Here is a 21,050-nt window from a genome sequence, read left to right as displayed (position 1 = left end):
AATGTTTTATTTTTTGTTACAGATGATCATGTTAACAGGTATACAGCTTTTGCTACGGCCACACCGAGATCTTTGGAATCTACGAAAAGCTACTTGAGCACGTCTAAAAATCAATACGCATCGAGTGTCATAAACAAAAAAGAAGACACCCGTTACGCCGAACCCGATCCATCGCTTAGACCTTTTTTCCAATTCCTTTTGAATTCCAAAAAAAGAAAAAAACGAAATTTAATGAGTTCGCCCGACAGTCGGATAGTAGAAGATTTTATTAACTATTCGATTAATAGCCTACAAAATCCAGTCCATGCCGATTCGTTCGACTCAGTAGTACTTTTGCATAACAATGGTGTACAACACTCATCATATGAACAAGAATCCGACACTCAATACATGCCAGTGCCGATTTTTATGAAAATTCCAAAAACCAAACCAGCAAAGTACGATTTGGCCTCATCTAGTTCTATTTCTGGCTCAATATATCCAACGTCCACCTCTGATCCGTACAAAAATTGGCAGGAAACACCTTTGATCTTCCCCGATAGTAATAAAAAGCCATCTACTACTCGTCCACCTTTCTCATCCAATCATTATCAACCCGAATATAATATTCCCGCTCTAGTCAATAACCAATCACCAACATTTGTTACACCCGTTCAATTGCAGGCACCAACTTTTGTCACACCCATAGAATATCAAGGTCCAACGTTTGTCACACCAATATCCGTCACCCAAACCCCTTCGCCAGACGGCAACCCCCCACCGACCATAGTTATATTAGAAGACATCGACACGGTGGTAGAGCCTCCACAAAGTGACCCCATTGTAGAACAGGATCCGGTGGGTGCGGGAGGGGGTGGTGCAGGAGCGGCTGGTACAGGAGCGGGTGGAGGTGCAGCTGCGACTGCAGCTGCAGCTGCAGCTGGAATCACATCAGTAGTAGGAGCAGGAGCCGGCATAGCTGGGATCGCTGGAGGTGTAGCCGCTTCGATAACTGGGGGTGATGCTGGCGGAACTTTAACGCCTGCAGACATAGCCCAATGCCGTGCCGGTGGTGGTGCTTCAAAAGTTTGTTCTGAGTTAATAACAACTTCATCATCACCAGATAGTTCCGATTCAATATCGTTTTTGGATAGCATAACTTCCTTATTGAGTTCTATTAATTTTATCGGGCCTTTGATGATAACTTTTTGGTCAATGTTATTTCCACCAATGTCTATAATTTTGACTAGCGGTCTAGGTGTTATATCTTTCTTATTTCCTTGGATATTGCCCAGGCTGTGGTTCGGTCGTCAACTTACACATTCTTTTAACATAAACCATTTCGACCAACGTGTAGAAAATACAAACAGTTATTACCATCAGCCATATTATTACTAATAAGACTATTAAAGTATTTCTGAGTAAAATGTTTGAAACAACGTTGTACTATGTACTATAATTACTTTCATTTTCTACTATATTGGGTTTGGTGATCACGGGTGTGCGTCTTAATAACTGAATTCACATTAATTCTTATATTAACTATAATTAATATTTTGATTTGCCTATTGTTTAATGTTAGTTTTATATTTCAGGCTGTGACGTCGTTATTGCGATATTATTGTACAAATTAGTAGAATTAAATATTACGATATAAGATAGTCATAATTTATACGTATAATTGTTATACGTGGACACTACACAAAATAAAACATTATCACATCGCAACTTGACTATTTTCATTAAAACCCAAAATATTATCGATCATATTTATTTAGAATACACTGATTTACGTTGATTTATTTTTATAGGAAAGATGATACGCCAATCGTTGTGTTCGCGGAAACGTCCGCCAATACAGGTGATGCCCGTGCCCATACTACTAAAGCACCGTTAATGGGTGATTCCATGAAGTCTGTTAGCGATCAACTTTTGCAAACGTCTACGTCTAGCAATGTCATCGTGTCAACGGAAATCAGAACGGTCTCGAAGAACGAATCGCCTTTAAAAGGAGAAGCAGTACCAGTGCTCACCGATGATGATGTACACGCCGTTGGCCCGTATAGTTATAAGATATCGTCTGATGGCTCAACAAGACCAACAGGAGACTTATCTACTTGGATTTTGTTGGGTGGTGAATCTTCTCCGGCTCCATTGAATATGGCTACAATTAAGAAAGTACCTAAACCAGCCGATACTACTGCCTCTTCGTTTGTGCAGTCGTTCGAAACTACTACTCCTATGAGGAAAAGAAAACCAACTACTGAAAGAATGAGCACCACACATTCTCCAGTTACGGAGTCCTCGATAAAATTGCAAGACTCCAAGTTTAAAAATAAGACACCAATCATTGTTGGGAAAATACCTACTACAACTACATTAAAAGATAAAATTGAAGAACCGACCACAGCTCTTCCTGAACTACCTCCACTTGATAACAATACGAGATTTGGCACTCCTGTTGTCACATTCCCCCATGTACCACCTAGACAAAGGCCGTCCGCAAATAATACTAAAAAACCAGAAAAACCAATGACGACTAAAATTACTTCTACCGCCGTAGTTATTTCTAAGCCTTTAAATAACACAATGCAAGTTTCTTCTACTGTTGCACCTACGGTTTCCACCTCAACTTCTTCGACTACAGTTATGATTCAAAATTCTACTGAAATCACACGAAATACCACAGAGTCAAATAGCTCTACTGTTAATAATACTTCGTTGAAGAAAAAGAAGAAGAAGAAGAACAAGAATAAACGCAGACCTGTAATTAAAACTTCAAATGATGTTGCACAAAGCAAAATCGACGAACAAAGCACTAAAGTAACACCAGGTCGACCATTGTCAACTCGCATTTATAATTATCTAGCTCGTGAAGTTATGCCAAACGTTGGAGTAGGTTTAGTAGGTTTGATGTTGACAGCTGGTTTAGCAGGCTTACTATTATACTCACCGTTAGGTGGAGCTGCTATACCATTGGTACCATTAAGGCGTAATGATCCTCACATGCACGGCCATAGTCATGGACATGGGCCCGGATACGTGCCACCTGAGACTGATAATTCTCAACCAGAAGAACAAGTATTTGGCCAAGTTTTGTCCGGAATGTCTTACGGTCATAATCCATATGGCAGAGAACGTCCCGACGTAGTTCCCAAATACAAACCATCATATCAACCAACTGATTATCCTGCTGTTCACGATGTGCCTAAATATAATGCCCATGATACTACTAAATACTCTGCTCATGATGCAACTAAATATACAGCACCGGACACTACTAAATATTCAACTCTCGATGGAACCAAATACGCTGTAGTGGAAAGTACTAAATATTCCGGTCCGGACACCAGCAAATATTCCGCTCCGGATACATCAAAGTATTCGACAATCGATATAAGTGCCCCTCAAGAAAAAGTATCGTATCCTTCTTTAGATACGTCTCAAGAACCAGCATTTGAACCAACTCAAGATAGCCAAGATCAGAGTTACCAGAATCAACACTACGAACAACTCAAATTTGATTCATCTAACGCTTACGATCAGCCAAAGTATCAAAGTACTTCACAGGTTAAAGGAACTTATCAAGAAGATCAATCTTCTTTTGAAGTACCCAAGTACCCTGGATATGTTCAAGATGTACCGAAAGAAGAAGCTGTAGCTGTTAACTATAATTTCGATAACCACCGAACTGACGAAAAAGAAACTTCAACGGCTGCATCGTCTGATCCTACATTTTCTGCGTTGCAAGGCGTACCCAAGTTTTACGATTCAAGTTTAAATTCTGAACAGATATCTGTAAACGTTCATCAAACCATGAAAATGGAACACGGGCCTCGAAGCTTAAGAATAAGGCGTCAAGTGGATGAAAATAATGAAATCGACGCTCAATTACCAGAAGAGACCACAATTAAACCTATTGAAGATAACTCCACTAAAACGGTTGAAAATCAAACAGATGATAACACTGGATCAACTACAACAACAGATGCAACGACAGCATCGAACAAAATACCCACTTCGTCAGAATTTCCTGCAGCTAACAATAACCATTTCTCACTGGTAGACTTCATAAAAAGAGTTGCTGAGGCCAAATTAAAAATGGGAATAGAGATTTTAAGAAACACAGCGGCAAGCTTCACTCAATATATGAACGCCATACAGAGAAGAATGACACACATGGTTAGAAATTTACAAAAATCCAATGACAGGCAACAGTTTGAAAACAAGGAGGAACAAAATACAAATCCAGACTCCACTGTAGCCGATGAGACACGGCAACGGAGATCAATAAGATATAGGCTTTATTCAAATTAGACACTTTAGAGTTAAAATAAGTTTGGTGAAGTGATGGGTATGTACAATGAATTGGGGAATTTCTCTTACAATAATTTAAAGACTAAAAACTTAACCTAAAAATGTTCCATACAATTTTTTTATGAATTTATTTTTAGGCTCAAGTTTTGGGATCTACAAGCATATTGTAAATTAAATTGATTTGTAATATGTTTTTGAGAGAAAAATAACATGTTTTTTTGTATTAAATATTTAATTATATATTGTAAGCTTAAGTATGCGATACGTAGCTAATAATGGAAAGTGTATCTATGTATTCGATTATGTATATATTAATTTTATTTTTTTATTTTTTATACGTAACAATATACAGTGTTTTATTTATCGAATAAATAAATGTTGTGTTAATTTTATTTCACTTTTACCCAAAATATTCACTTAATTCTAACAATAAATGTGATACTACTTATTAAATTACAACGATCAGTATACAAGTACTTAATAAATAAATTAAATACGACTGGAATAAAATTATTTCATAAAATAAATAAATAATTAATTATTGTGTAGGTACATAACAGTGCTCAGAAAGTACTTAGGATATTGGCAACAACATCAAATAAAACATTGAGCGGAACGCATAAACGTGACATTGAAGAAAAGCAATACAGGTTATTTAATGTTAAGATTTATCTAGGATATACGTGATGATGCAAAACTACTTCGGGTCTATTCATAAGGTCCCTGCGTTTTCTGCCCACCATCATAGGTAGGAACATTGCCATAGTAGCTGCTGGTAACATGCCTGCACCCACTGCGGCCAATACTGCTCTGCGATCTTCGTTGGCTTTCGCTGACCTATCGGAAAATGCTTGAACGTTGTTTTCGCTATCCTTGAGTGCTCTAGCTGCAAACTCTCTTTGCTCTTGATCCACAGACTTTCTCGACACGTCCACTTCGATCATACCGTTATGCGATGTTGTTGTGTTCTGTGAACCTTTTTCTGGTGGCAATACCATTAATCGCACAGTTCTCTTAGATGACATTGGCCTGCTTACCGAATCTGTTGACCCATCTGTCATTGTATCAGTTCTGCTTAAGGTTTCTACTGGTCTGTTGACTGTGTCGATGGATATGGATCTCGCCTGTAGGCTACGATTCGGCCTATGTGGGATTGAATAACCTTTAGTGCTAGACAAAAGTACCCATTGACCATCTCCTTCGGTTTCGGTGGGCCTAGGTCCACCACTATAGGACGTTTGTCCATAGTCACCATTCCACGGTTTATGATACGTATCGGCAGGAAATTGTCCAGGTTTTCCGTCTGTAATTATATCCTGATCTGCGTTGTTCCATCCGTAATAACTTTGCGAGTTGTGAGGGGCTGATGGTTTTTGATAGTTAGAAGTGTGCTGTGGTTTTGGCGAATAATCGTAAGTAGGTCGAATCCAAGGGCGCTCAGTGGTCCAATCAGATGGCTGCTGCTGTGGTTGATTATAGTTATTACTGGGACGTTGTATAGGCCTATTACTAGCCCAAGGAGAGTACCCAGGTTGAGCGTGATCTTGGGGTGGAGGTGGCCACGTTGGGCGATTGTTAGGTTCCCATTTCTGAATGTGTGATGACGACCATGCCATTGGTTCTAACGTGACCCACCCTCGTCGATCGTCGTATGGATTTTTTGGACTCTGTTGTTGTGGATCTACCAAGTTCCACGATGCCTTAGATTTATCTTGATTACCACTATCGTCATAAGATAATATTTTGTCTGACGATTCGGACTCGCTGTCCGCTTCACCATAACGCTTAAGTATTCTATTCAATTCATCCTGGGTGTACGGTTTAAAGGTAGCGTCAGATCCTCCTAATTCGATACCTGCGCACTCATTGTTATCTGTACACTCAATAGAATACTTCATTTTGGCCGGATCCGATGCTCCAATCAATGATGCTCCGGTTATAGTGTCCCGTCTCCATTTTATTGTTCCCGCGTTCGCATCATCTCTGACGGTGAATGGCTTCGATGTGATTATGTAATTAGTTTGTGTGTTTGGTGCTGAATGGTAAGCTCGTGGTTCTGTATTAGCTGACACTAATATCACCTGTAAAACGGTGGCAGCCCAGATGAACATTTTAAACATTGTTTTATTACGCCAGAGTGTGATGAAAAATTGTTGACATCCTTTGAAAGCAGTCCTTGTATAATCTGCAAAAATAAACAAATATATTAACATTTAAATAAATATAAATTAATTTATCAGTTTTTAAAGTGCCTATAAATATAATAATACAGAGTATAATATTTCAATGTTTTTAACAGTTCACAGTCCCTTTTTTTGTTAATATTGAAAATAATATTAAACATAAAATTATAAATGTAGTATATGTAAAAACATTCAAATTAAAAAAAAAAAAAATTAACGGGTACAATTTTAATATATTCATTCAAAATATTTACGATACGTTAAAATGACTATATGCATACCGTTTAATAACTTTAATTTTATAAAGTTATTTTAGTCTTATAATATTTAATGAATATTTTTACAGTTTCATTTAAAATGTTTGATTACCTTATTATGTTTGTCTAAAATAACTAACCAAAAATGTACTTGTTGTAGATAATTTGAGCTTAGAATGAATCGTAACTTCGTTACGTATTATGTTAGTGTTTAAAACAATATGAAATGTGCTAGAAACTTTTTCCAGAAAACAACACCAATAAAACTCCGGTACTGTTCACGAACCACGTGTCACTGCGCGAGACAACATTCAGACAGCTCGAGAAAGGATACAGTGCAATGAAAATTCGTTGGTGGGTTCACGCGGTTATTGAAGCGCGGAAACGGTGAAAGTACTTTCTATTTCTGTAACTGTAACGTATTTATTCTCAAGAAAAAAAAAAAGAAAAAGAATTCTCGATCTCGTTGACTTTGGAAATTTCCAGGTTACGCCAATTAGAGGGGTTCGTTTGTGTGTTTGATTTAATTTGTTTCGTGCACATACATTTCCGATTTTAGATTTGACGCCGGACAATACAGGTGAAAATCAAACGCGAGTATTAACTGTCATGTATCTACAGAGAATCTTCATGACAATAGGTTTCGGGATTTCACAAATGAACGTCCAACCCTACAAGAAGTTGACGGTCATACTATTATACGCATATAAAAACAAAAATCCAACTGAAATTTTTCTATATGTTTATTTGAACACCTAACTCAAAATAATGTCTATGCAACGGATATTTTACATTTCATAGTATACACACCGTGCCGTTAAGTGTTTAAGTCTAATTCATTTTAATTTAAGCAAAAAAATGTAGGATAAAATGAATAAAAACATTCAGTAATATAGAACTATAAATTTAAAATTATTAGAACAAAATGTTTTCATATAATCAATACGGTGTGTTATTATTATTATATTTATTCCTATTTAATTCTATGACGAAGTGCTGATAAATTTAGCTAGTTTTTACATGTATAATACATCAGTCTTTAATTATTTTGGTTTTAATGATACAAACATATTGAAAACTACTCCATTAGTTTGTTGCATAAGTGAAAAATGCGTATCGAAATAAATAGCAATAGTCAATATCATGGATAAACCTGAACTTCATTAATAGTATCTTAAAATCGCGCAATTAACCCATGACATTATATTATTACAATTAAGAAAACAAAAATCATAGTTTTCATTTATATTATAAACGCCAAAACGTCATGAGCATTTATTAGAACTTGGAGCGTATAATTACAACATAATTTCCTCAAATCTTGGTTACCCTATATACTACATTTAGATATATTTATCTTTGTACATGTTTTTAAGGTTTATTAATAGGTTTTTGTTAATATATAAGCTATATCCGATAATCACCCTTGTCGTTTTGAAAGACGTCTGTGTCGAAACCTTGTAACAATATTAATTTAAAAAAAAACAACCAAATTATTAGATCTGAAGGTTTCTGTAGCTAGACAACTTCTCTTATCAAGTTGTCTATAGTTTTTCTAGATATTTTATGTACATCATATATTTGTATGTACTCGATGCGTTTGAATTATACAAATAGTAAGTTTGCCGATATTAACATTAAAAAAAAAAAAAATTAACAATAATGATATGTTTACTGAAGGACACGAAAGAAAAATTTAGAAATTTTCTTTGAAGTAGATATTTACACAAGTACAACAAAAGAACTGTACGTTCATCGTCATAATCAATTGTATAGTTATCTACAATCTCAGATTCGAATATTTGAATTTATTCCAGGCGTTCAAACAATACATCAAGTAAAAGACGTTACTTATTAGATCGTTCAAAAGATATTGAACGAGAAAACAAAAACCTACCCCCCCCCTCAGTTAATATCATCACAAAAACACGCGTTCGAACGTAAGGTAACCTACACGGTTATTACGGTATCCAATAGGAGTGATGTTGGTTTACCTTTTTGCGGCCGAACAACCTACTCTCGGCTACTGCTGCAGCACAATAGTGGCCGGGATCTCGGAGTGACGCGTGGGACAACCGATGGGACACACGGAAGGCACACGCAAGTCCGTTTCGGCGCTTCGGGCCCCGACGGTGACAACGACGACGACGAGACCTGCACGAGACCCAAGTGAGAGCAGTGCAGCGGTCGGCGACGTGTGTGTGCACGCGTACTTGGATGGATACGACGACGTGCGTGACAAGACGTGGTTGTGCGCGCGTGCGTAGTGCCACGGCGGCGGATCACTTAGTAGCCGTTCAATAACGCACGTCCGACGTTTTATTCGTCACTGAACGGGTGTCGGGATCGCGACTCGCGGGAGAGAACCGCCCGGCCAGAGTCGAACGAGAATAGCGGCCCCCTCGACGGCGGTGATCTCCCCCACCCCGGCGCACGTCGGTGGCTGCAGCATGACGGCGGCCGCACCGGACCAGAACCGCAGGAAAGTTTCGTCCGCCACCTCTTTGCGTCGGTTCTTATTATTTTATTCTAATTTTCCGTTCTCTCCTTTTCCTCCTACCAAACCGACTGGTAATTATTATTACGATTATTATTATAATTTTTTATTTTTTTTCTTATTTTGTTGACAGTTTTCACTCGTGTTCGGATTGTCTGTGCCGTCGATGATGACGATTGTACGCGATCCGTGCACGTATATTTAATATCTATGTATACATGAATGTTTGTGCACATATTTTTGATCTTGTGTTCTTCGCCTACGACGCCGCTCTCTCTCTCTCTCTCTCTCTCTCTCTCTTTCTCTGTGTCTTTGTCACGCGCTTGATTTCCGTCTCCGTCGCGACTCTGTGGTCTCCGGCCGAGCCGCTTTCTACCGTCACCGCACGACGTCTTTATCGCTTCGTCTTTTACCCATCGTCCTGCGCGTCCCGTAGTGTCTAGTCTTCCGTGTCCGACACTCGCACTTTTTCGATTCTCCTCTCCCTCACCGATACGCTTTTCACTTGGTTTTTTACTCTTTTTTTTTTTTTCGACCGTCTGCTGATTTTCAATTTCAGCGCGATCGCCAAAACGATAACCATCGTTTTAGTTATCCATCAAGTCCCTCACAATATAAATTTACACAGACACGTCTTCCATGCTATTATCGTACTTACATATTTATTGTACGATACAAAAACATCTGTTGGCGCATTATTATTTACGTTTGCTTTACGCTAGTAATACATTATTATCTAACTGCTGTAGCACCAGGAGAGCCCATGTGTAATTTCGTCGGATTTCGCGTGTTACCGTAACACGATTAGAAATTGCTAGACGTCATGTTATTATACGTGATTTCCTGTGCGTACCTATATACATCATCGCCGTCACCGTCCAGCCATCGTTAATGGTACACAATGATCGGTGAAAAACGGACCGGTTAATCACGCCGTTCACAATCTGGAGATAATCGCAGTAACATCGGATAACTAATTACTACTACTGCTACAACGTTGCTGCGATTGAAATCGGCGATAATCCGGCCGAACTTTTTAAAATAGGCTTTAAACGATGAAAGTGTATGCGTAGTAATTTAATAATCATTTATCCGCTACGAATGGAGATTGCTGTTTAGTTCTACCAAATCGAAAGTAACAACTTTTTCGCATACGAACTCTTTCCCAACCGACCATAGTCATCATCAGATCCCTAGAGTATTTCTGTCATCCGATAAAATGTATTAATCGGAAATATAGGTATTATATTCGCTACAGTAAAACCTTTCATAATCGTAAAGATTACCGCGTGGTTCTTTACCGTATTCTATTCCTACTTGTTTAATACGACTCGGATGAGCTTCGACGTGATTAAAATTCAATAACAATGACAATGTTTTCTACTAAATTAAATTAATTAAATATAAATTAAATAATTTCCTGAACAATTCTGTCAATAATTAGCTGTTGTTACTGCACAACAACAATACATAAAATGGTTCTACCAATCTTATTATTATCAAAGATAACAATGTATCAAAAGAAATTTCTAAACGATTGTATTTTTTTTCGTAATCTTAGAACGAAAATTATTTTATATTAGATGTTATCGATGTTGATAAAATATACAATAATTCAACATAGTCATAATGTTTAATTTATACAGTTAATTATTACATTTATAATGGTTATTACTTTTTATCCTGTTGAACATTAAGTAAATGTTATCTATTATTTAAAAACGATAGTAAAGTTTTTCAGATAATTACTTGATATATTATTTTTAAAACGTCGTTCTTACTGAAATTAATAATTAATATTAATTTTACTATTTTAATTTAAACATGACTGTTGTTTAAATACAAAAAACTGTAATTTAGATATTTTCAATATAATCAGATATTCATAAATTTATCCAATCAAAATTCATTCATTTCAAACATAACACGTATTCATTTTCAAAAATATTTTAAACACAGACAGTTAGATTTTGGAAAACACCGGACCGTAATTTTAAGCACTACCAAGACTTTCGAATTAATCTGGGTTCGTCAAATTATTTAGGCTATCTAGCCTATACCAACAACACAACTTCTACAATGACTATAAAGACCTTATAATTCCATCAGTATATCATCTGGCCAGATTATACTACTTTTACTTTTGTTCTCAGTTCAAAGACTACCTAAATCCGCCCATAAAATTCCTCTTCTCTCTCAATCTGCCACCTAAAACTTTGAAACGCAACTCACTAAAATCTCCAACGCAAAGTAAATTACCAACTATCAAACAGCATTGTATGAAGAATACTTTTCTAATTTCCGTGATTTATGTTATGGTTTTTTAAATGTTATTATATGTACTTACTGTGAATTTATGAAAATAAATCTTAACTTAATAATTTTTATACTATAATTTATAAATATGATATATGAGCTCTCCTTATTTTAACAAGCAAACAAAAAAAGCAAGATATTTAATAAAGTTTTTCTATACGATTGATACGTTACGCACAAAAAAAAAAAAAAATAATGAAGGTAACGTATATGCTTAATAACATTTGGATAATAAATAATATAGATACATATGTGTGTCGTACACCGCACTAGGCTTACATATTATACATAGCACTTTCATTACATAAAGTATGTATAAAGCATGTACAACTATATATAATCCATAAATGCTATCAGTATTACCAAATTCTATTAGCTTTTTTAATTTTATCTTTAATTATGACACATTCAAAAGGTTTTTATAATTTTCATCTTATCATCAGATATTGCGATATTGCATTATATTGTGACAAAATTATTCATTCTCCTGCATAGTGAATTTTTTTTGCTCAATTAAGCTGTTTTCATTTGAATACTAAAAAATAAAATGAAGGAATGTGAGTATTCCCTTCATAAAAATTATCCGTGCATAATTACTATTTGCGGTTGTAGTATTGTTGTACACTTGTAATAATCAGAACGTGACCTTTTATATACAAAAATTGAAATGATAAAAAACATGTATATAGTGACAATAAATAAACAAGGATTATTTCAAAATATATTATTTATTATAATGTGACAAAATTCATAATTTTGTATTATTATATTATTTTCTGTATCAAAACATCAAAGGAAATTTTGTGTAAATGTATACATTTTAATAAACCAATTACAATAACTACAATACAAATATAGGTAAAGTTTATATTTATAATTCACATCCGTACTCAATTGATCATAATTTAATGTATACATCTTCTGTTATTATTTATAACCTAAAATTATTAACCGGACACTAGAATATTTCAATATCAAAATGATAACTATGTTACGGCACGTATTATCCATTAAAATTGACGGACTCTTCAGTTAACCATATTGGTATATAAAACTTTACACTCTAGTTTAAAATAACAAATAAAATAAAATAAAATAAAAATTATCAACATTGTAAAATGCATGATCAATCGATTTTCACTATTGTTTTTTTTTAATTCCAGAAAGAATATAGATTTCTTTTAGTACTTACAACTAATATAAATAATATATTGTATTTGAACTTAGCCACAAACTTGATCTTAAAACCGATCACCACTTTTAAATTTAAACCGTTACAATAAAGATATAATAATTAATTAATAATATACCTTTAATATTATGCATGTCTACAGTTAAAAGATTAACGATAAAATTATGAAAAATCATATTAAAATACATTATTTTTTCATATTCTTATGTGTTTAAAATATTTTTACACAGATAGAATTAATGTAAAAGAATATAATTAATTAATTCATGAATGTATGATATCTTAGAAAAATTAATAAATATATTAAAACTCAAAACTCAAATTTTAAAGTTTCATATAATTTTTGGTTTTATAAATTTCAATAGTTTTAATAAATTTGTTACCAATTTTATTTAAACAATAAGAGGATTACATAATTAAATGATATAATTTATAAAATTGATTAATTTTTTTTGTTCCCGGTTGTAACATCCAAAAACAAGTTTAATTTTTGTGTACTTAAATAAAAATATTTTGCAACGTATTGTTGCTCAATATCACACTTAGTCGAATTTGTATGAAAATAAATAATAATTACATCATATAATTTTGTACAAACATTTATAAAATATAAATCAGAAATAATTGTACAATCAAATAATCAGTAGCCAATATTACGGAATGATCAAATTTTAAAAGAATCAATATTTTTAAAAGATTTTCAATAAAAATTATTATTATTATTATGATTCATATCATCGACCATCTATTATAATTAGAATGATTTTTAATCAATACACAAAATAATTTTAAATTCAATATTTACTTGTCTAAAAAATAAAAAAAAAGGTCATATGATCGCAATTATTCAAATCACACGGGTTTAGTCGAAAATCTAATGCGTCACGTAGGCGCAAAATATGTAACATGCATTTTGAATCGCGAAGGCAAGTATACAATACTGCGCGTATAATGATGATGATAATAATATTAATTACAATAACAATAATAATACTAATAATATTAATAGTAATTGTTACAATAATAATAGTGTTCGCTTACAAAACGATAATATTATAGAAATCATCCAATTACGATGACAATAAGTAATGGGAAACAAATATACGGCGGCAGGAGCCCTTTGTGCACTTTGACGACGACTAGCAACAACAATGACGATAATGAAAAAAAATATATGTATATACGCACATATATAAATATATATACGTATAATGAAATAAAAACAGCAATTTCTCTGATTCACATAAAGCGTTGTGGTGATGATCGATTCGATAACCTTTTTTTTCGTCGACAACCGTTTCTCTACGAACGCGCCACCACTGCTAACTGCACACCGCTGTCGCCACCGCCGCGTGGTCGCACTAACTTGATCATTACGTCCTACAATTAGAAAGAGAGAGTGATTCTTTTTTTACTAATGTTTTTTTTTTCAATAATGATAATAATTATAATGTATGAGCTGTAACATTGAACAAAAAGATTAAAAAAAATAAAATAAAAATAATAATCAAAACAAAAAAAACTTGATGGACGGCGAAAGTCAAACGGTATTTATAAATACATATATACTTACACTTGTTTATATGTATATTTATTATAATATAACATTTTTCGCACGTGTCAATTATTGCGCTATTACGGAGGCATGCATCAGATGGTCGCGCTCGTAAATTATATCTATTTTATAACGGTGTTTGGCGTTGTTGGAGATTTATAAAAAAAAAAAAAAACCACGTGTATTATTGTTATTGTTGTTTTTATTATTATTATTATTATTATTATATTAATAAGCGCTTCGTCATTCGTACATAAAACGCAGCCAAAAGCTTGTCGATTGTATTTTTACAGTTTGGGACGCCAAGAATATAATTATGCTTATTTTAGTAGATTTTAAAACAATAAATATTACCTAAAAATATAAGTAATTGGTATATCAGTAAAATAAATGGTATAAAGTTGGAACCATAACGCCTAAGCATAATAAAAACTTTATTGCCACCCCACTGATGTGTCTGATGAGCGTAATCGAAATCTGAAGGAACACAATGAAATAATCTGATAAACTTACCACGAGCATTTAATTTTGGGAGTGAAATAACTTAAAGTAAACAGATTTTGAAAATCAAAAATTATTTAAAAAAAAAAAAACCAAATGTTAAAAGATACTAAGTTAAAAAACAAAATTTGAGAAAATGTAAAATGCAATCGATTCAAATATCTAATCCAAAAAGGACTAGTTCTTTGACAAAAAACTAACCTCGAAATACACACTAAATATTTAGTAAACTAGTATGCACCACTCAGTAAAACTTCCGATCAAGTTATCTAAAAAATTTTAGTAACACTCGCTGTATTATCAAATTACTTTTTAACTTACGCTTGTCCAATGTTGGCTGTAGCATCTCATACTAAAATTTAACTTAACAATTTCTATAAAAAAAAAAAAAATGCTTCAATAATATCTTTATTATTGACAACAAAATTTTCGTTTTTCTGAATGTTCTCTTATACAATATATTTTAAAAAATTATTGAAATACAAACTAAACAAATCTTAATTAAATATACTGTTATATTATTATTTATGTATAATGTTGAAATGATAAAATTAAAACCAAATATAAGAAAAAAAAATTATTATATGTTGAAATTATAATATTATACTGATGAATTGTTGCAAATGTATATGTACTAACACGAGTATAAAGTTGCAACCAAATGATTTGATATTTTGTAAGTTGACGGTAAAAGTTACAAGGTAATAATTTATTATATTACACTCGATAATATTTTTTCTCTGTAAAATATAACAATCATTTTGATATTTAGATTATTATTATTATTATTTTTCAAATTTAGAAAATATTTTAATATTTAAGATTTTACTCAATATTTTGTGTTATTTTTTAATCGGATGATTTACTTACACGTGTAAGGACCAACTATGATATTTATAGCGAATTACAATTCTACACTGTAGTATAAATTATAATAATTAATTATATATATAAATAAATATAATTCAACAATCAGCAATTGATTTTCATCGAAACGACGACTTCTGTTTTCTTGATCAACACTATCTGGATATCCAACCTCAACACTTAATTCAACAGCGGTTAAGTTATACATCATAGTATAATTTATACAACTTAAATCAAAATGTATGTATAAGACACTAATTTATCAATAAAAATTTAAAATTGATTTTTTTGAAATAATGTAAAACGTAAGTTTTAAAAGAAATTCAATGAACAGTCGAATTGTGAATCTATTTTTACATAAAACATATACTAAAATAAATGTTAATATCTTTAATTCACCATCAAATATTTTAATTAATATGGGCTGTTCTGTAAAAAATATAGATAGTTTTAATAAACCTTTAAAAACTTTTATGCTACATGTTGTAAGAATATTATTTTTTTTCTTTTTTATATATTACACTTTAATGGTCACATTTATTAATTTTTTTAATTTTTTTTGTAGCTTACATAATATGTAGGTACTTATTTATATTAAAAGATTAATTATTTTAATGTTGCCGTACTTAATATGTGTAAAAGTTCTTGCAACTTTTAAATAATAAATAATAAAATAAATAATAAAATCGTATAAGCGTTGTTGTCAGGTGAAGCATGCGCCTGCATAATAATACAATAATAATATTATTATAAATGCGATCGCGTGGTGTGCGAACAACGATGGTGAACTTAAAACGGTCACAACCAGCTATATAATAGCTATACGACAATGGTTCCTAAACTATAAGGGATTTAACAGAGATGGCACAAAAAAAAAATTACACGTGTTGTGTGGGAACACTGTTTTTCAGTTTGAAAAAATCATAATATTTAATTAACAAAACGGTTGGTTGAAACCCACAGAACACGGTTTATTAAGTGTATTCAAGGAAATAAAATAAGTAGAAATATACACACCTGGTTTCTATTTTCACCGGAGTCCGTTTATCCGGACTGCCAAGTCAAGGGAGTCGTTCGCTAGCTAGAGCATTGGACCTGCTAACCAAAGCACATACCGCGCAGACACATGAACCATTTCGCCAACCAATAAACATAAAAGCATCATAGGCGTGCGCAACCTTGTAATTCAGGGGTGTCTACAATACTTTTGAGCCCTGTCTTGACAAAACGTGTACTAATGTTTATTAAATATAACGTGTAAATAGTTAAATAAAAATAACTTTAATATTTTTATTTAATATTGTGGTATATTAGTCATAACAAATATGTTTTCCTTGAATTTCGTATATTTTTTTCGGACAGCTTTGATCGTTTATTATTTTTATACTTGTAATCAGTTGTATCTATTATATTATCATAATAAATTTTTGCACGAAAATTTAGAAAATTTAGTTATATTTTTAATCAAATATTTTGTATAAATTATATTTAATTTGAGCAACATCAGTTAAAATACGGGCCCTTGCTCTAAGGCTTAAATTATAGGGCCCCATTATCAACATTTTGGTTGATGCTTGAGCACACTCAGCACCTCATGTGCACGCTTATGATAAGCATAGTGCGAGTACACCGGGTGCTTACTATTTATTATATACATTAATTTTTAGAACATATAAACATAAGATTAAAAATATTTGAACATTTAAACAATAAATAGTCGACATAGTATAAAATTGTAACCCTTGTTTGATGATTTATAAAGTTAGTTCGTTAGAGAGGTAATATTTTTTTTTAGGAAGACTTGAATTAAAAAAATGTTGAGAACCGCTGAGCTATATACATCGAATGCATTCATCGTAAAAGTAGATGCTTACGTCGTTTTCCCTTTTTATTTTCACGACAACTATTATTATTATTATTATTATTGCGCCCGAGTCATCATCTCTCGTGTATCCCGTGAGATAAACAAAATATGTGTTTCCAAATTATTATCATCACAGCACAATGAACTTTACGCGTTTCTCTTCGTAGTAGTCAACAACGCATCATCTCATGAGACTTTTCTTCATTCGGGTGATGATGATGGCCCATATTTATTCACACGACTTTAACACCATGCCTCCTATCGCTCTGTATAATATTATATACCCACTAGATAATTTCTAGGTTCTGCATTTATCTCGAGTACGCATGTGTGAACTCCACGCGGTTGTGTATTTGTGCGCACGTTTTTTAGTTATTATTCTCACGTCCACGCACATTTTCTATTCGTGTATAAATACTCTCGATATCGACAGCGGTCAGGTTCACGTAAAACGTAATGCTATTATAATTGTTTTATACACACAATTCATATATTATAATTATGTTACTAAGAACTAAAGTATCATTATAATTTTTTTCTTGTTTTCCATCCGATATCTGCAAGTGTTCATCTCGAACGTTTTCATTTAGTCAGTTTTTGTAATCCGCAAACTTTATGTATTTTGAATTCCTATTTTCCCACGTCCAAAGTACCTTTTTTCACATAATACTCTATTTTAAATATTTCTCCAATCGTGTTTGGTTTACAACGAAAGCAAATGTACGAATATATACACGTTTATATTAGGAATCCTCATTGTCATTTCATTGTCATTTTTGTATTATAATTGCAGTTAAATAATATTATTTTGAAACACTGTGGTGCGAATCACACTTTCTTCTTAATAATAGCAATAACATATTTGGAAATGAAAGCCCTCTGTTGCCGTGTATCATTCTGATTGCTCAAGTCTTGGATGATCTTTAATACAATAGAATTTGTTCTCGACAAAAATATACTATGTTTACAAAATAACTACGTTTGATTACCATAATCATATATTTTACTGCTTATTGACTGCTTATTTATTCTGTCGTATGATATAACTATAAAAAATACGGTCGAGAAATCTAATTTAAATCAAATAATTCGTAATAAAATTTAAAAATTTAAAATTATAATTGATGTAATACAGTTAATTTTATTTTATTTTAGATACATTACAGTCTACTGCCCCAGGTACAGTATTGAAATATGTAGATATTACTACATTATAATCGACATACCAATAATACTACACATATATAAAATGTATTAAAAGCCGTAGAGGTTCCCATTTGTTAGTCGCATCATTTGGTGGATTCGAGTGGTTTCGGTTATAATTTGTATTACGCCGCGCATACAAAGGGAATAATTTTTTTAATCAATCAGAAATAACATTTTTGAACATAACTTGTAATCAATTACTACGTAATATTACGTGATATACATATATTATTATACATGTAGTATATCTTTATACTTTTATTTAATTTCCGTCAACATTAAGCAGCGATTATTATTTATGGTTGTTCTCGTATTTTTGAAATATGTCCTCTACGAGTTAAATCATTCGTTATAAACTATCTCGAAACCGCATTTTCCTTTTAGTTATAAAATACATGTAGTAATAAATAGTAGGTCAGTGAGTTTTCAGCCGGGTTCTGTGAATTCGTGGTGTAGTAGACGAAAACTCAAGTAATAATCATTGGAAGATAAATCAATTTGAAAGCGATTGCGGCTGAATATTACCAGGCCTAACCGGCCATCATAAAATATCAGCACTGCAACAACGATTTTCTATTCGAAAAAATCATCTTCGTTTTTCAGCCGTAGCAAGTCCACGAATTTCCCTGCGGAGTCACATTAACCATAAATTACTATTGATTTGTTTTTTATACCTTTTATTTTCATAAAAATAAGTTATTGATGTACATTTAATAGTTTCTAAGACATAGTTACGATTCGCTGTACATTTCGTCTGTTTATTTTGATTAATCACTATACTGTGTTTCACTTTTAAAAAAAAAAAAATTATTATAATTTGGTATAATTAACAAACCATAACCAACTGTCCAAAAGATTTATATCTAAACATTTTTAAAAGTAATTTTACTTTCGCAAATTCGTTAAATAATTTTTATATTGTATTTATACTCTTCTATTTTTTTTTCAAATTTCTGTATCCATACCGCATTTATCGATTGATATTTATACTACATTTTATAAACATTTTGATTTTTATTTAAACGTTATTTTGATAATATTTTTTTTTATAAAACAGGCACATATGAGTTCTGGATAAAACAGTTTAGTACTTTCGTTCAAAAATTATATATTTTACAAGTATTTATTTTTATTTAAGTGATTTTTCATAGTTAATATAATTATATCTTTGTTACCTCAATATACTTATAGGTACCCTTATGGATTTTACCAAATAATTACACATACGTTTTTAACGTATATCAATATATCAATAAATGTTGATTTATTTCATATTTAATAGTAATCTTCTGAGTTAGTTTCAAATTAATTTTTAAATATATATTTTATTTTATTACTATACTACATGTATATTATTATATATTAATTTTTTAAAAAAAAGCTGACGATTTATAATTTTAGTAAAATTATTTTATAATCGTACTTACCACCGATATTTTTCAAAAACATACAAATCATAATTACCTAACTGTTTAACTAACGTGTACTCAACGTTAGTGGCGTATACATAATTTTTGTATTTTATACGAGTTATATGTTGCAAACATTATTTTTTTTTTTTTACGTTTCTAACGCTCTCATTCTAAGAACATTATTTTATAACATTTAAAAAAAGGCTTGGTTGAGGATCTGACTCCCTCATCCCCCGTGTATACGCCACTGCTCAACGTAGAATAACTTGTACGTCAGACAAAAAACTATCATATAGCACCTGTCCATAGGTACGTATATGTACACAAGGAATTGTATTTTTTTACATTTTTTTATGCACTCTATTTCGACATAGGAAAGTAAGGAAAAACGAACAAAAAAATTGTTCGGATCACCAATTATAATAGTTCGTCGATTCCATATTTGCGTTGTGTGCAACGTACCACGAATTTATTTTAACTAAACGAACTCACGCCACATATTATAAGATCATACTGATGACTTATAAACCTGCTAACCATGGCGTATTAATAAGATTACACATCCGTAGCAAACCACTGTGTGCTCATAAATCGCAGTTGTTTTTATCATCCACACGAACGGATCAACAACGCACATATTGATTTAGGATACATTGCTCCGTTTCTTCTTGGCATTCAAATTTGTCCGAATCATGCTAACTAATATCAAAGTGATAATACCGACCCGCCGTACGTCATGATTCCATGCAGAAAGGGAGAGTACCTATAATGCCTACCTCGTGTTATTATTCTTCGTATACACTTCCGTTAGTTACGTTTATGTAATGTGTCGCCATTCCTTTCAATACATTTCCTGCCCACATACTACTCGTATATCCGTACACAAACCGATACACCTGTGTAC

General features: G+C 32.4%; 2 protein-coding genes across 4 annotated transcripts in view; one reads left to right on the top strand and one right to left on the bottom strand.

Moving 5' to 3' along the window:
- The window catches only part of LOC112693679, a 64,986-nt gene extending 60,425 nt beyond the window's left edge, over positions 1-4,561 (top strand). For both annotated transcript variants that reach the window (XM_025568862.1, XM_025568861.1), the window contains 2 exons: positions 23-38; positions 1,791-4,561. In XM_025568862.1, the coding sequence (XP_025424647.1) occupies positions 23-38; positions 1,791-4,296 (2,522 nt within the window). In that variant the 3' untranslated portion in view covers positions 4,297-4,561. The remainder of the gene's footprint in view (positions 1-22; positions 39-1,790) is intronic.
- Positions 4,562-4,685: 124 nt separating this feature from the next.
- On the bottom strand, positions 4,686-9,095 carry LOC112693680. 2 transcript variants are annotated; one of them, XM_025568863.1, is made up of 2 exons: positions 8,731-9,095; positions 4,686-6,481 (listed from the first exon to the last, which is right to left on the bottom strand). In XM_025568863.1, the coding sequence occupies exon 2, from the start codon at positions 6,414-6,416 to the stop codon at positions 4,965-4,967; it is 1,452 nt and encodes a 483-aa protein (XP_025424648.1). In that variant the 5' UTR covers positions 6,417-6,481; positions 8,731-9,095; the 3' UTR covers positions 4,686-4,964. The 2 variants fall into 2 exon arrangements, with proteins under 2 accessions (XP_025424648.1, XP_025424649.1); XM_025568864.1 differs by lacking the exon at positions 8,731-9,095 and adding an exon at positions 6,849-7,043.
- Positions 9,096-21,050: the final 11,955 nt, after the last annotated feature.

Source organism: Sipha flava, unplaced genomic scaffold (assembly GCF_003268045.1).
Source record: "Sipha flava isolate LNK unplaced genomic scaffold, YSA_version1 89_pilon_pilon, whole genome shotgun sequence".
NCBI lineage: Eukaryota > Metazoa > Arthropoda > Insecta > Hemiptera > Aphididae > Sipha > Sipha flava.
The sequence above is the reverse complement of the archived record's forward strand: the minus strand, read 5'-3'. Positions and strand labels throughout refer to the sequence as shown.

Bases quoted from the DNA above. Each gene is read 5' to 3' on its own strand.
- LOC112693680 (XM_025568863.1), bottom strand. From the start codon at position 6,416: ATGTTTAAAATGTTCATCTGGGCTGCCACCGTTTTACAGGTGATATTA.